The sequence below is a fragment of the Clupea harengus genome, chromosome 9 (assembly GCF_900700415.2).
Source record: "Clupea harengus chromosome 9, Ch_v2.0.2, whole genome shotgun sequence".
Classification (NCBI taxonomy): Eukaryota; Metazoa; Chordata; class Actinopteri; order Clupeiformes; family Clupeidae; genus Clupea; species Clupea harengus.
This window is the reverse complement of record NC_045160.1, coordinates 6,758,110-6,775,057: the sequence shown is the minus strand read 5'-3', so window position 1 is coordinate 6,775,057 and position 16,948 is coordinate 6,758,110. Positions and strand designations below refer to the sequence as shown.

The following is a 16,948-nucleotide window of genomic DNA, read 5'->3' as shown; positions in this document are numbered from 1 at the left end:
ACAATAAAAATGAATTACATTTTACATGGGCAGAAGCCTAAACAACCAACAGTCAGAATTTCAGACAACTCATTCCACCATTTGTTTATCCTCATAAAAGAAAAAATGAAAGCTTCATGGTAAGGACACCAACCTGTTCAGCAAAATGAAGTACTGTTAATCCAGGGCCAGCGCACACTTGAAAAAAACGAGTGAAAAGTGTTAAAATGACCAACGGAACCATATCATTTGATTGTCACTCTCATCGCACATGTTTAGAAGAATCAGTAACTAATTCGTCCTTCAGGCTCTGTTTTGGCTGGACTGTGTGCTACATCACAGGAGGGTCAGCAGCCTGTCACACTTTGCACACGTCTGCTCTTTCAGAGGTCACAGTGAGAGGGGCTTCATTATTCTCACAGTACACAGTTTTCCATTACGCTCCAGTAAGCAACATATTAGACAAAAGGCCCTTAAATATTCACAAGCTCCACACTGCCATAGCTCAGGAGCTCCAGGCAAGCAGAATATGGTCCTGGTCCTATGCTGAAGGTTGCCAATGCAGTCACTGCCACACACACAGCCACACACACAGCCACACAAGGGCTGATTACGGCAAGAATGCTAACAAACAGAATAAAATGGTCTATTGAGCAAGGGCCACCCAAACACTGGTTGCACTTTAAAAAAGGTCTTTCACAAGCACAAAGTACAATTCAATTGCTGAAGTGATGTTTCCTTGCTTCCTTGGCATTGGTTACAAATTGTTGCCTACTTCATTTCCTTGAAACATCATTCCTGGCTTACAAGAGCCAACAAACGTTTGGCTGCACTGGAGAAAAAAAGCTGGAAGTTCAGCCGGGGACATGGCGTCCATGTTGTCAGAAGTGTCTGGTTGGTAAATGTTACAGGTGTGCGATGGGGCATTATTCAGACAGGACCGGGTAAAGGCGGACTGCTTGCAGAGAGCTACTGGTGACGGATGACAGCCTCCTGTGGGGAATGGAGTGCTGCCCCCGCCCCCCTACAGGCAGGAGCGCCATCATGTCCACTGCACCACGGCCATCCCCCCCTCCCTCTCTATCTCTCTAGCATCCCATCTAATCTCCCTCTGTAGCCATCTTATTATTTATCTCATCATTATGATCATTTTGCTGTGTGCTATGACAGCTATTTACTGAGCCAATGGTCCATAGCTTGAAATCTGAGTTTTAGAAATGTCAGTAAGAGCATTCTCCCACTAACAGCCCCATTACTCACTCAAAGGGACTTCATTTCCAGAAAATATCAGATGAGCAGATACACAAATATGGACGCAGGAAGATGGAACAGATTTCTGTTCACTGATAAGTGTGCTGAAACACCAAGCCTTCAAGTCATCCCATCCATATGAAAGCCATTTGGTTATGGTCTGGTCTGGTCTGATCCGCTCTGCCTACATACAATTGCACCACTACCTAAATTACTTGAAACAGAGCTGCTGAGCGTATAATTATATCCATGTACATTATTTACAGAAAAGGGGAGGTCATTCTGCAGACTTCCATATGCTGACTGTGTGAAGACAACGCCTGAGATAAAAAAAAATCTTCAGAAAAAAAAAAACAATCAGAGGATGAAGCTCACTTTCAATTATACTTCAATTAGAACTAAACACCAAGGGAGACCCGACTGTAAAACCGCACACGAAGGGAGAGTATTATTTTTCTGAAGAATGGATTCAGATGAGCCTGTGGGTCCAGAAGGTCATGAAAGAAACATTCATGTCTAGTGTTTCCACTAACAGGCAGCAGTGAGATCCTTGGCCAGCGCTGATGCTCTAACAAGGAGAGAGAATGATGACAGGCCCTTCCATGGGCAGGACCACGGTGACAGAGCCATCAGACATGGATGGCACTCATGAACCCAGTGCCTTCAGCCTGCTGCCTCAGCAAAGGAGAACTGTCTGATGTGTAGGAAGCCTCGTTTATCAGGAGTCCACCACCAAACACAATGGAACCAAAGGGGTAGGAGGGGGACCAAATGGCAGTGTATATGGTGTGGCTTGTGATGAACGGTGCTATCTAGACTTCCACCGCCACTTGGCAGCTTCTCCTGCGGCGGCTAGTGCTACGGGTTTATGTGACAGCCTCGCTGTACATGTGCTTCTTTCCTTCCTTCCTTCCTTCCTTCCTTCTCTCTCTCACTCTCTCTTCTCTTGAAACCATTGATTTTCAGCTTGCATATTCTTCAAGGAGAGAGCACTGACCTGCTTCCACGATCACGCTCCAGTTCTTTAAAATGCCTTCTGCGGCTTCCTGAGAAGCAGGCAGAGACATGCGTACATGAGGATTCAGGATTGGCCATTAACACTCTTCCTACAGGGACCACCGAGGGAGACTCCTGTCCTAGTTACACTTAGAGCCTCCTCCTCAAACAGAACAGTTTCAGATCGGTCAGCAATGCATTGTATTTGGATTAATGTATGGGTTATAAATCCCAGATATGGGGTTAAATGGCAAATCTTAAAAAGGTGGATGAAAGCTTTTTGGATGCCTACTATCACACATTTTTTAACATTTATATGAATAATTTATTAATGAACAGGTTACATAACATGATGGACATCCTCCTCCACTAAAAGGACCATGACATCAAAATGTCTTCCGGAAAGGAAAGAAAAGAAAAAATAAAATCACCATGGATGGCACAATTTCTTGTTGCTCTGTCCTCTGTATTGTTACATTTTGCTCGTTTAAAAACAGAAATTCCAGATTAGTCAGTCCCATCCCCATCTTATTTGGTCTCTGTTCCCCTCTCCTTGCCCCACAGTAGAAGTGTTTGTGGGGGAAAGGATAACCCAAAAAATGTTGCTGGACTGCACCAAACTACCACCCCTCCCACTGATAAATACAAATAAGGAAGTCCATGCTGGCCACAATCAATGCCATTATCTGATTAGGCCAAGTGGACGTTTGCTTGGCAGCCTCCTGGGTCCTCCTATCGCTAAGTCCATGCTTCCAGGTTCTACCACAACTCGCAGTATGCCAGAGGAAAAAAAAAGCAATTGGTCAGAGTCCATGTCCATCAGTGAAATGCGTAAAGCAGCAAGAGAATGGTGCAAACGCCAATGACTCCGCCCAAAATTAATGAGTCCCGCCTCTTCCTCAAGTTGATTCGCTGAATAAGGCTATTGATGGCTGGAAAACGATCTGAAAATTCGGTTAAGGAAAAGAAATAACACAACCCTAAACCCCATTGCCCCTGATCATTCAACAGCCTCTGATACCCTCGTGTCTTGTACTCACCACAACTGGGCATTGAAGCTGCATTGAAGCTGCATTGAAGCCTCTTATCTAGTTGGCACACAGAGGGTCACTAAACAAAGGTTTTCTTGGGTGAGAGTTTGAGGTTGAGGCTCAGCTCCACACTAAAAAAGTAGCCCGTCACTAGCAGCCCTTCTGCCGTAAACAGGTCCATCAGGGTGTGTGTGGGGGTATGAGGGAGAGAGAATCATCTGGGTGTATGTGTGGGGGTATGAGGGAGAGAGAATCATCTGGGTGTGTGTGTGGGGGTATGAGGGAGAGAGAATCATCTGGGTGTGTGTGTGGGGGTATGAGGGAGAGAGAATCATCTGCTTGACTCTGTGGACAGCTGGATCTGCTCTAGGTGTATGTGTGGGGGTATGAGGGAGAGAGAATCATCTGCTTGACTCTGTGGACAGCTGGATCTGCTCTAGGTGCAGCTGAGTCAGCACTTATGGGGACGAAAATAAACTGCTTTTGATTCACAACAACTTACCTGCAGTGATCTGACATAATTAAGAATTTAAAGTTTTTTTTACTTCAAAATGAGAACAATTTTAATAATGTATCACTCATTATGAAAAAGAAAAAGGCTTGCTTAGTCTGAAAAAAGTTCATTAGTTCTTCACATTCAAGTTCTAAATACACCATATCGGTTGAGTTTAGTTTAACATCAAAAATGAAGAAAAAAAAAACAAACACTAAAAACTACAATAGATGATGTAGTAAATGAGGTCTACAATATCAGCATGCATGGGACATGTTAGGGGGTGTGGATATAGCAATAGACAAACTTGAATTTGACAGGTTAAATAGTGAAGGGTGCTGAGCCCATTAGATAGGGCTCAAGATGCCTCTATGGGCATGGTCCCTTAACGACACCAGTAAAACAGTTCAAATAACAGCTGGGCAGAACATGGAGATTTCCATTAGTGACAAACGGCACTGCGGCAGATATGCAAGCTTGTGCAACTGATTCACACTCTCGCGGTCACGCACACTCACAGAGAGCAAAGGATACTGGCCAAAGTGTTGACCCTGCTCTGTATGGACTTCAAAAACCCCCGCTGCGAGGTCATGTTCTCCTTAGTTGCCATGGCAATGCTAGAGAGAAGAGAGAAAAATGGGTACAACAACAAAACAGGTTTAGGTGACGAGGAGCGACCTTGGTACCACACGCATGGTGGACAAGTCAAGTGCAGCAACCTTCACCATAACGGATTTTGTGTGTGTGTGTGTGTGGCAGGTTGGTTGGTTGGTTGGGTGGTGGACGTAACTGTGGAGTTACTCTGAACACACACAGGAAGGGTGGATCAGCATTAACATTATACTGAAGACCCAGGGGACATTACCAGAACACAGGCTCAAAGCACACAATCAGAATGTCTCCGGAAAAATCATCCTCTAATACAGATTGATATCCCAAGACAAAGCAGGCAGAAGACAAAAAAGGCAGGCAGAGCAAAAATGATTTCCATTAGAGCGTGCATACAAATGTGTCTGTCCCTTGGGATTGTACGAGCCACTTGGAGAAGTTTGAGAGATCCAAGAGTGTTTATTTGCCATTTGTAAGAAGTCTGACATTTCTAAGAGGCCACTCACGTACTGAGGGAGACTGATCTGAAGACACCTTGAGCTAGTAGGAACAGAAGCTTGCCCTTCTTGAGGCCTTTGAGCTGACTCAGGCTTTCTTGTTGTGGGTTGGAAGGGGATTACATTTCTCAGTGACGCCGTAGATCACTCAAGCCTGAGCTCAGCAGCTTTGGGAGGTGTAACATATAGCCTGGCACTGCCTGCCTATTCCCCATCCTCCCAAAGGTACCGCAGGCTGCAGCCCATCCACTGCCAGACCCCAACTCTACCTGCGCTGTTAGACCTGTCTGAATCGTTAAGACAGGGCTCTGCGCAGGAAAACAACCCAGGCTGAGAGGACTTGTTTGGCTGCTGCTGTACACTAGAGCAATTGCCCTGTGCACTGACCACATCACAGTCTGCACATAATGATGATGACTCCCAATGAGGCTGGTCCATGGCGTGGCATGGCGTGACTGCTGCCTGCTTTCATGTTATGGAAACTAACAAAAAGCGAACGTCAAACAAAAGGGAATGAGGGACAAAGGACAAGAGAGTGTTTGATAATAGGCAGGTAGAAAACAAGAGCCCACGCTGTCCTCTGAGGACAAGCAAGAGACTCTGGGGACGTGGCCCAAAGGTGCCTCCAGTCATAAACAACCCAACCTCTGCCCCCGGTGGAGTTTCATGGCTAGCCCCTCCAGGGTCCGGGGAGATACATCATATGGGTGAGTGGCTGTGTGTGTGTGTGTGTGTGTGTGTGTGTGTGTGTGTGTGTGACCATAATGAAGTAAGTGCGTGTGTTTGTATGTGTGTGTGTGTGTGTACGTGTGAGCTTGTCTAGATGTGTGTGTGTGTGTGACCATACTGAAGTAGGTGCGTGCGTGTGTGTGTGTGAGCTTGTCTAGATGTGTGTGTGTGTGTGTGAGCATATTGGAGTGTGTGTGTGTGTGTGTGTGTGTGTGTGTGTGTGTGTGTGTGTGTACGTGTGAGCTTGTCTAGATGTGTGTGTGTGTGTGACCATACTGAAGTAGGTGCGTGCGTGTGTGTATGTGTGAGCTTGTCTAGATGTGTGTGTGTGTGTGAGCATACTGAAGTGTGTGTGTGTGTGTGTGTGTGTGTGTGTGTGTGTGTGTGTGTGTACACGTGTGAGCTTGTCTAGATGTGCATGTGTGAGCATATTGGAGTGTGTGTGTATTGATTTCCAACATGATGCTTAGGGTGAAAAGGGAAGCAGAGTGAGCAGTCATCTTTGCCACATGAAGCCCTTTTACTTCATATACAGAAATGATTCCAGAGAGGGAATGAAAGGTCCATTGGGAATGAAAGTTCCCCATCGGATTGACCAGTCTGCATTAATCATGACGATGGTACTCCAGTGTCGTAAATAACATACCACAGCAGTAAGGACTTTGCTTGTAATGCTCATAGCATAGTATTCACACTGTATCCACAACGCACCATATGCAATCTGTGAATTCACTCAAGTCAAGTGCTAAGAACAACATGAAGAACAACAGGAAACTGCGTGACTGTATTGCGCCCCAGCCAAGCTATTCTGACACAGCTTTTTGCATCTTTTCTGGCATCTTCGCTCAGTAAAGGGCCAGTCAATTTGGGAGTTCATCTAAAGTTGCTCCTTGGCATCTCGCATGAAAAGACAGATGCACAAAGTAAACATGCCCCTTGTGACTCCCCAGAGTAGGGTGTGATGAAAGTTTAAACGCCCTAATCCTACGCACACTCTGCTGTGCCGAGGAAAAACGCAGAAAGGGCCCGTAATGATGCAGGCTGGTTGCTGTTGGGCAATTTTCTGCTTGGCCGAGGAGGAGGAGAAGGAGGAGGAGGGGGAGGACGAGGACGAGGAGGAGGACGAGGAGGAAGAGGAGACAGCATTGCTGCACGGCCCACAGGTCTCCTTAATTAAACACCTGTGCTTGCTGGCGCCCGCAGGCTTCCACATCAGTGCCCCAAAGAGAGGAAGACGAGGGGGAAGAAAGAGATGGGGAGGGGGAGAAGAAGGAGAAGAAAGGAGAGTGGAAGAAGAGGAGGAAGAGGAGTGCTCTGGCGAAAGGCAGTGGGGGAAGAGAAATGAAACGTGCAGAACTGAGCAGAGAGTAGATAAGAGGGTGGGGTGGAGTGGGGGGTTCCAGTGTGCAGTGCACATCCCCAGCAGGCAGCACCTTTTTTTTCTCTTTGAAGGTGAGGAACTCTTTTCTGGGCCAATATGACCTGACTGAGAGGGCTTAAAAGGAGTTCCACAGGAGGCAACAACTCAGCTTCCCTGTTCTCTCACTTTCATAGATAAGAAGAAGAAAAAAATAAAAACCCTAGCTGCCAAGAAAGCTTTTCTGCCAGCTCCACTCAGGAGAACAGATCTGCTTTCAGTGCAATCAAGAGAGAGAGAGAGAGAGAGAGAGAGAGAGAGAGAGATCATCTAATGGGATTAGAGAATGGACAAGTAATGGGTCAGTGGCTTCATGCTGCCCATTGATTGAGGTCTCTCTCTACACAGAAGTGGAAGTGTCGCTGGGGGTTTGAAGCGTAGCTTGTGGGGATTAGAGAGAAACCCCTGACAGAGAGATGGCACTGGCCGCAGGCCTGGACCAAACGCGATGTGGTAATACACACAGCTGCATCCCCAACCAGCCCAACACTGACTGTGGATGAAGGAGGGGGGCAAGCAGGGTCAGGGGTCACACATGGGTGGCACACTTAACCAAAAGTCAAATGAGAAAAGTTTGCTTGATGACATGATAAGTGAAAGTAAACTGACAACTTAATGAATGTAGGGAGTCAGAAGTACTTCAGTGGATTTCAACCCAATCACTTGTAAATACTAGTACAAATCAATTGATGTATGCTAGAACATTCTTTAGGCAGGCAAAATACAATCTAAAATTGTGTAGGTATACATACAGTACATACGTGTGTGTGTGTGTGTGTGTGTGTGTGTGTGTGTGTGTGTGTGTGTGTGTGTGTAGTGCGTCCCACTCACCTTATAGTGTCTTCCATCAGTCTGTCTGAGCTGTGGGGAGACGGGGAGAGAAGAGAAGAGAAGAGAAGAGAGTGATTGATTAGAGGGGCTGGGTAACGGAGTGCAAACAGGCTCTCCTGAATGACTGGAGCTGTCCCTTCTCTCCTCTCAGGGGGGAGTCAGGGTCAGCGCAGAGGTGATCCACACCCTGCTGCTGTGAATCCTGATCACTCACTTGCACACACGCACGCACACACACACACGCGCACAACTCTCTCCCTCACACACACACAAACACACACACACACAACTCTCTCCCTCACACACACACACATAACTCTCTCCCTCACACACAAACAAACACACACACACATACACACACACACACAACTCTCTTGCTCACACACACACACACATAACTCTCTCCCTCCCTCACACACACACACACACACACACACACACACACACACACACAGAGAGAGTCTCTTCCTGTTGCTGCAAATGCTGCTGTGCTTGGCTGAGTCTCCAATCTCACAGGCTCCCCCCCCCTCCACAGCCACTATGGGCTCCCTGTTCCAGCACCAACTCTTCAAATGTTCAGAATACAAAAACTCAGACATTACCGCACACACAAACAGACGTATTAACACACACATTTGAGGGCAATCTCACACACACGCACAAAGGCTCAAGCCCCTCATCCTTCTCAGAAGCGTTAGGGGATATCACTGCAGTAATGATGCTCAGCAATCCTTGGTGAAATGTGAGTGGATGAGCGATGAGTGTTTCATTCATTGCAGTTAAACCAAAATAGCCTTGAAAGAAATTGCCAGGCTGGGTTGTAGTTAGACTGAAAAAATTCCCTTTTTGTCTAGTATTACCAGGGCACGGCAAACTGGAGTCATGGTGCTATTGTATGCAAAAACAACACAAATTCATTTAAAAATGCTTTTTGACTGTACATTGGTCTTTTCTGTTATTTTTCAGCATGCTTTAATCCAAGGCCAAGCTGCTGACATTAGTCTGTCTTTGCGGCTGTAATTACGAGTCTCTCAAGCAGTAAACGCAGGCAACACGGCTCCCTGAGCGTGCCTGCCGCTGTGGCACTGAATGCAGAACTCTCAGGGTTACTACGTGAGGGATGAGAGGGCCGACAGCTGACAAGTTTCCCATTTCCTTTTGAGTGACAGGTGTCACACGGGAGAAATCCTGTTTGATGGTGTCTGGATGAGAGCGAAACACGAGACTCTGGTTTCTGTTTCTACTTCCACTGAGAGGATCTTCTCTCCTCTCTCCCTTCCCTGTCTGGGTGTGCGGATCCTGAAGAATGGGCTGCTCCGTGGAGAGAGAGCTGCGAGGCCCAAACAGATGATGGGAAATGGAGTCTAATGGGCCATATGCTGCATTCTAAACCACTGCTGTACCATCATACTCGCTTTTGTTCTCTCCCTCTCTCACACACACACACACACACACACACACACACACACACACACACACACACACACACACACACACACACACACACACACACACACACACACACACACACACACACACACACACACACACACACACACACAGCTAATGAGAAGAAAATTACAGAATTTCTCTTGTTCTAGTTTGTGCTCAAGAATCAAACTTTGCCTAAATATTTGCAAAAGTTGTTAGACAGACCTCTTGCATTTAAGAGCACACTAATCTCACTAAATGAGTCAGGACTTCCCGAACCCCTCGGACGCATCTATGCCTTCTGAGATAGTAAGGCCACACCATAAGCACGAGAGAGGGTCGATCCATTACCTCAGTGGCCAAGAGACATTAACCTTGTGAGGGCAGAACACATCCTGGAGTCTAATGATCACTAATGAGCTCTGGGGTTTTCCCCATTATTCAGCCGTTCCTAACAGACACCAAAATGGAGCACAATGCAGCCAGAGTACTGGGATTGCACAGGGAGTCCCAGGCACAGGTGCCTTGAGCGGCTGGCGAGCTGCTCCGAGCTGAAAATAGGAAATTAAGTGCGGCTCTGCCCCACTCATTTATCTAAATCTAGTGGCGATGACAACAGGGAGCCACCCTCTCTCTGGCACGGAGCAGCCTTGTCCTCGTACACATGAGTAAGAGTCAAAACACGGGAGCCAAAAAGGAAGCAGGTCCAGGAGAGCTGCTTCCAAAATGCCACCATTAATGTACCTGAAAGGGCAAATGCAGCTGTAGGAAAAAGCTGTCAGAGGACCTTGATGCCTACACTCCATCATTTCAAAGGGGAAAACACATGCATACCTCCAACTAGCCCGACAAAGACGAAAATGTGGGTCATTTGACTCAGAGACTAGCAAAGCCCAAAAGCCCAATGCATATAACCCAATTCTACACCGCATGAATAGCCTTCAGGTGCCCCGAGCAGCATTTGAACCCAATGTCCTTGTAAACGTATTAACACACAATAATGAATTGCCAGATGCTGGTCTGGGGAAGCAGGGGTTGGGAGTAAGGGATGAAGGGGAGTGTAGCGCTACAGCACCAGACTGCTGGGGCTTTCCCTTGTGAGATCACTCACTGCGAACGCCACCCCGCCCCTGCAGGCCTTGTGTTTAAAACAGCCGCTGGCCAGGACTTAAGCACTCTGGTGATGGATGCATTAGTTCAATTACATTAACAAACAGCACCGCACACTACTGAGAGCCTGGTAATGATGGGAAGACATCAGGGAGGGGTCGCTTAAAACAGATGCGTAAAAGCACAAAAGGGAAGACCTGACTTGAGTGAGCAAGTCATATGTATAACGGAAACACTGCTCAGCATTTCAAGGGCTGTTAAATGACTTGGCATTTGACGTTGGCATTCATTTTATTGAATTTATTCAAGGCACAATAGGCTACTTTTCTTTTTCCAATGCTTCCATACAATCACAGGCACAGGCCAAGCCATTTCTTCAGACTGATCCACAAAAGAGGCTTTGGACACATTTTGAACTTTTCTTGACACATCTTCTGCTTTAAAAGATATTTAGTAACCAGTCAATGAAGCCACAGATTTCCAGTAACATAAAAATGTCAGACAGTAGCTCCACCAAAAAGTGAAAACTTCAGCCGTGTTAAATGTGCTGAAGATAAAGGGCTACAGAACACATTGCGCCTCATGATCCAAGCTGTCCAATCTCCTGTGTTTGGACACAGCCCTTGCTCAAAATATATTAGCTTGAAACGAGCCATAAACCATGGCAGCCAATCAACACGGTACTTTCGGAGCATGGGAGGGAGGGGTGTAATTTCATTAGCTGGTGAGCTCAAAAATCAACAACCTTTCGAGAAACTGAATCATGGACTCGCCCTTTAAAGAAGCATTATGTAGTTTTGGTCTAAGACTAGCAAGCTACCTACCTAAAAGCATGCAGAAACCTTGCAAACACCACTAACAGCCCAGTTGGCACTGATGAAAGCTTGCGATATTGTTGGCGATGTCGTGCTGTGAACCCTTTTAGACCTGAACCGAAGAACTACACAGCCTGGGCGACTAGTGGGAACTACAAGTGTGATAAAAAACAGTTAATCATAAAAAAAAATGAAAACAAAAAAAAAAGTGGCAAATTGTTGCACAGTGCCTTTAATTAACAAGCTCGTCTGTCACTCTACTGACAGCCAAGATATCTGCTCTGTCATGACATTGCGTACTTCCGATCCCTCAGCCTCAACATCCCATCCACCCACATCTTGTTTTTCTGATGGAAACAGCTGCCCATGGTGCTTGAAATTGAGAGCGAACAGGCAGCAGTTGATATATACCTTTGGGTGGCACACTTTAAGGCCAATCCTGCAGGTGCCTAACAATCTGTAACACGCAGCAAGCCACTTGTCACTGCGAGCACAGACTGTTTTGGAGGGGGAGACTGATGCGGTCATGTCTCTGGAGGTGTGAGCTGCACGATCAGCAGAAGCAGCAGGTAGGACAGATGAGAGGGATCACCTGACTAAAAGCATGATAGGAATACAACCAAGCAGGACCTGCGCTCTTAGAGCCTCTGTTTTTGGCTCCCACAAAGGCCAAGTTTATTTCCATCAGACAAACTGAATGCAGAGTAGTTAAATCCTCAGAGAGAAGACTGGCACACTCGGTAGACAGCTGACATCAGTTATATCTCCTAGTTAAGCTGACTGGCAGATTGGGAAGATTGACACAAAATGATGGGGCACATTCCCTCTCTGACATTGTTGCATACTTGATTCTGACTCACTGGTTTCCTTGCTTAAGGTAAAGCAGCAGATAAAATGTAGACTTATCAACAGACTGGAATAGGTTGAAATGGAATGCATGATTCAAAGCTCTGTTGAATTTTTTAGTTATACACATGCTAAATTCCTCGTGCTATTGGTAAGGGACTTCCCAAAGCAGCCTCTCACACAGTCATATGCAAGCACTCTTACCCAACAACCTAGCCTATGTATTATTACAACAGGCTGCACTACAACCATCATACCGACACCTAACAACACTCAACAACAACAACAACGATACCTTTGCAAGCATTTTACAACTATAAACCTGATAAGTAGTCAGCTAGACTCCACTTATGTCAATAACGTATCTATATGACCACCAATGTTTGCACTGCAAGCCAGTAAAACGCAAAATGTAACACCTTCATGGACAGGCCATTATTATTTAACACCTTCACTTTAAACACCTGGCATGGACAGGCCATTATTATTTTAATGGCCATAATAGAGCTAGGCCATGGACAAAAAATCGAATTGCTATTTTTAGGCTGAATGGCAAAACATGATATGCACTTTTATAAAAACAGACAGCGATAACTGCAAAGTCAGGTTTCCTTCTGAGTATGCTCCTTCAGCTATTTTCAACAGTAACAGACTGATCAAAATAGAGTACAATTACAGGTTTTCTTCTACTGCCTAACCCCATAGACCCCAGTACAATTCTAGAACACTGCTTCCCATTCCTGGGAATTTTGAGAAAATTAAGGGAACATTTAATTACTTAAAGCAATATTATGTAACAATTTTAATATTAAATAATAGCTTCAAAACCATTTTGGTGCTACAGCGACTTGTAATACGGAGAATGACGTCTGTGCCACAGCACGCCTGTAACTTTGTTACTTGTACGCATGTAACTTTGAAGGACAGGGCATGACACCTCTTACGAGAACTATGTAATGCAACTAGACCCTTCTGCTAGCTATAAGAAGAGGCTAGCGCAGTATTCTCTCTATGGACTTATCATGGCAGAGGCGACGAAAGAAACTGAGGTAGACGTTGTCGGAGGAAGCAAGGAAGAGAGGGAAGTAAGCCGAGCAAGAGAGTGGACAAGAGTCAGTCTCAGACAAGCTTTTGCTTGTTGGCACAGGCTAAGAGAGACAAAAGGATGCAAGTCAGATGCCAACCTGTTCTTCTTCCTGTTGGACTAGTCAGTAATAACTTACTAGGGGTCTTGCTATGTCTTATGTTGCGCTTGCTTGGTGTTTGGCGGTCTTAGGAAGGTTGTCGACTCGCTAGTTTTATCATAAACATCCCTGCCAATGTTATTCATAAAAAAGAATGCAACGTAGGCTGTAGCGTTTATTGGTGTAATCCCTGTCTCACAGAGATTTGTAGTTTTTCCAGATGCCCAAAGTCATCGACCTCAGTCCTGTCTGTATCCATATCCATATAAATTAACCTCATGCCAAAAAGTTGTATCAGTCTCCATCAATCTCACTCAATCAATTTCCAATAGCATTTAAGTGCACATCAACAGTCCTTGAAGATATATATATATATATAAAAATAAAATGACAGCACTACAATCACCAGATTGTTTTTGTTTTGTGCTAAGATATTATGCTAGCACTAAACCATATTGCTTTCAATAAACACCACTACATTTGCCTTGGATGAAACCAATCATAAAGACATCCTAGCAGGTAGTGTAATTCTCTTCTGTCTTTCGGAAAAGTACGTTCATTTAGAAAGGTCTGCGGCTAACTTACTCTGTTGTAACGTTAGAAATGTGAGTTGTGCAGCTCCTGAATGAAGTACAGTTAGCTAATTAAACCTGTTGATGGTGCCTAAATTGACAATTAAGTTTTTAGCTATATTTTACCAAAGTTAATGTTATAACTCACATAGTGTCCGTTCCACCTTTCTACTCACTTTATTGACAAGGGTCTAAAGTAGTCTTCAGGTGTATACATTTAAGTCCTGAGTACGGTTTTAAAACTCTTTAGATTCAAGGAAACATGCAGGCCATTGGCAGCCATTACAGTGAAATATAGAACTGCTGTCGCGGGCTGCTATGGGGTCTAGAGGGACCTCTGCAGACGCAGAGAGAGAGTGGGGGCTGGGGTTGTGTGTGCGAGGAGAGATAAAAAAACAGTGGCACGGCTTTACAGAGGAAACAGGTTATGCAACACAACATCAAATTAAATCGATATAAATGATACACTCTCATCTTTTATCTCGTTTGATAATATATTGATATTCCTTAAAAAGCCCATAAATCGAACTGCTCTAGGACCGTCTCCATACTCCCTAAAACATGTTGGTGCTCTCTACGGTAAGCCTCTCATGCTGTGCTCCCACACTACACTCTCTGAACACATCCTTGTCTTCTGAGTAGATGCTGGTCCTAGTGACAGCTGGCTACATCTGCAGAGCACCTGTGCTGGACCAGGAGAGCCAGCTGCAGGGCCTGGGCCAGTCTGGAGGCTAGGCGGGTTTGCGCCATCTGTCTTTGGGAGCGCTGCTCAGTAAATCCTCCCGGTGTGGAGGGGGCCATGGCGTAAAACGAGCGTTGGGGAGTAGGGAGCAGGGAGAGGGGGTTCAGCTGGCTGATTCATGCTGTTTTTATTGGCGCAGATGAGACGAGTTTGAAGGATTTACCATTGCCTCTATCAGGCTGCAGCGCACACAGTTTACGGGGAGGGGTGGGGAAAACACTGGCGTGAAGTGCCTGAATGTGTGTGTGTGGTACATGTATGTGCTTGATCAGCTTGATTGTGAGTGTTTGTTGGTGCTGGTGCATGATGCATATACGTGTGTGACGTCTGAGTATGTGTGGTAAGGATTAGGGCGATGCATCAACGCAATCGATTATGTCGATTGTGTGCAAGTTATTAGCAGTTTGTTTATGTGCATATACGATCATAAGTTTACATACCCTGGCAGAATTTGTGAAATATTGGCCATTTGTTTTGAAAATACGACTAATCATGCCAAAAACATTTATTTTATTTAGGGATAGTGGACAGGTGAAGCCATTTGCTATCACATAATTGTGTTTGCCCTTTTTAAAAATGAAAATCACCCAAACAGCCCTGATCAAAAGTGTACCTACCCTTGATGTTTGGTCTCACAATAGCCACACAGGTTGACACACACACACACAGGTTTAAATGGCTGTTAAGGGTAAGTTCTACACCCATGACTTGTTTGATTTTTAATTAATTAATTAATAAGTCTCTTAGTAACTACAGTGTATAAATAGTCCATGAGTTTCTTGAGACCCCTGCACTACCTGTGCTTGATACTGAGATAAAAGATATCCAAAGATTAGAAAATACCAATCAGTGGTGTTTAAACTCGATAAAGAAGTGGAAAATAAGGCTTTCTGTTGATACCAAGCCACGGTCAGGTAGACCAACAAAGATTTCAGCCACAACTGCCAGGAAAATTGGCTGGGTGGCAAAGAAAAATCCCCAAGCAACTTCAGCTGAAATACAGGATTGTCTTGCAAATAAATGGTGTGGCTGTTTCAAGATGCACAATAAGGAGGTACGGAGGAACACAAATGAGTCATGGGTCATGTTGCCAGAAAAAAAGTAATTAAAACACAAAACAGCCAATTTACAATATGCCAAACAGCCCCTAGATAAGCCTGAACATTTCTGGTACAAAGTCATTTTGAGTGATGAGACAAACATTGTACTAGCCATTGAGGTAAGTCAGTCATACTCAACACTATCTACAGTAATTAATGGCATGCTATAGTAAACAACACCTTTCCTAATTAGGCCTACACGGCAGAAATACAAAAAATGATGTAAAGTAAAGGTTGCAATGGTTCCTTCGTTCACAGATTTGATGTTAAAATATGTCACTGATCTGGTTTTGGGTGTCTTTTAGATTTTTTCCATGAAAAGAATGTCGGTGAATGCACGCCCCACATGGGCACTGGCGCCTCGCATAGCATTCTCAACATGACTGAGGAGATATGAGACCCCTTTTCTATTGTGGAGAGGCAGGGCTTCCGTGAGATGATCAACACATTTTGCCCAGGGTACACACTTCCCTCCAGGGCCCACCTCACTACGCTGATGAAGAGGAAATATGACGAGACTCCCGAGAGAGTGAAGGTGTCACTCAAAGGTCAAAACAAAATTCACTCACCACTGAGACATACTCTGGCGTCACCTGCCAGTTTATTAATGAAGACTGGGGGCAGATTTCCTATTACCTCATCACAATGTCACTTGAAGAGCGACATACAGCTGAAAGTATTGAAATTTGGTCTATCCATGACTAAAAGAATGGTTGTTGTACATGACAATGCTGCTAATGTTGCTGCTGCTATAGGGATGTTGGAGAAGAAGCATATGATTTCTTCTCTCAGGTGCGCTGGCCATAACCTACAGTAAGTCATCAACCACACTCTGAAGGATGCCCAGATCAGCGAGGCACTCAGGGTTGCAAGATGCCTTGTTACACATTTCAAGAAAAGTGAGCAGGCCAGCATCAAGCTGAAAGCAAAGCAGCATTGAAAAAATAATCAATAGATTAATCGATAAAAAAATCATTGCTAGTTTCAGCCTTAGTAAGAATGTGCGAGCGTGTGTCTAGTGGCCGTGGCGCGCATGTCTCTGCCCTGCTCCTCACGCAGTGGCACCCGATGCTGCCGCAGTTATTAAAGTGTTCAACAGCACAGACATAATTCCCTCCCTTGTGTAAATCGGAGTTCACACAAGGGGCGTCTGATTTTACTCCCTCTCCTCCACCTCCTTTTCTCTCTCTCTCTCCCACCCTCCCTCCCCCTCCTCCCATTTTCTCTCCATCCCCTGCCAGCATCATACTTTCAAGGATTTATACGAGCCAATCTCTGCTCCAGCTACAGCCACATTAAGTCAGTCAAAAAAAAA

At 45.2% G+C, this 16,948-nt stretch overlaps 1 protein-coding gene across 1 annotated transcript in view; it reads right to left on the bottom strand.

Annotated features, from left to right (window-relative positions):
* Window positions 1–2,527: 2,527 nt before the first annotated feature.
* The window catches only part of gosr1 (golgi SNAP receptor complex member 1), a 34,114-nt gene continuing 19,693 nt past the window's right edge, over window positions 2,528–16,948 (bottom strand). Inside the window, exons 7-9 of the mRNA XM_012825240.3 lie at window positions 7,834–7,863; window positions 4,285–4,367; window positions 2,528–3,170 (exon numbers count right to left, since the gene is read on the bottom strand). Coding sequence (XP_012680694.1) covers window positions 3,046–3,170; window positions 4,285–4,367; window positions 7,834–7,863 — 238 coding nt within the window. The 3' untranslated portion in view covers window positions 2,528–3,045. The remainder of the gene's footprint in view (window positions 3,171–4,284; window positions 4,368–7,833; window positions 7,864–16,948) is intronic.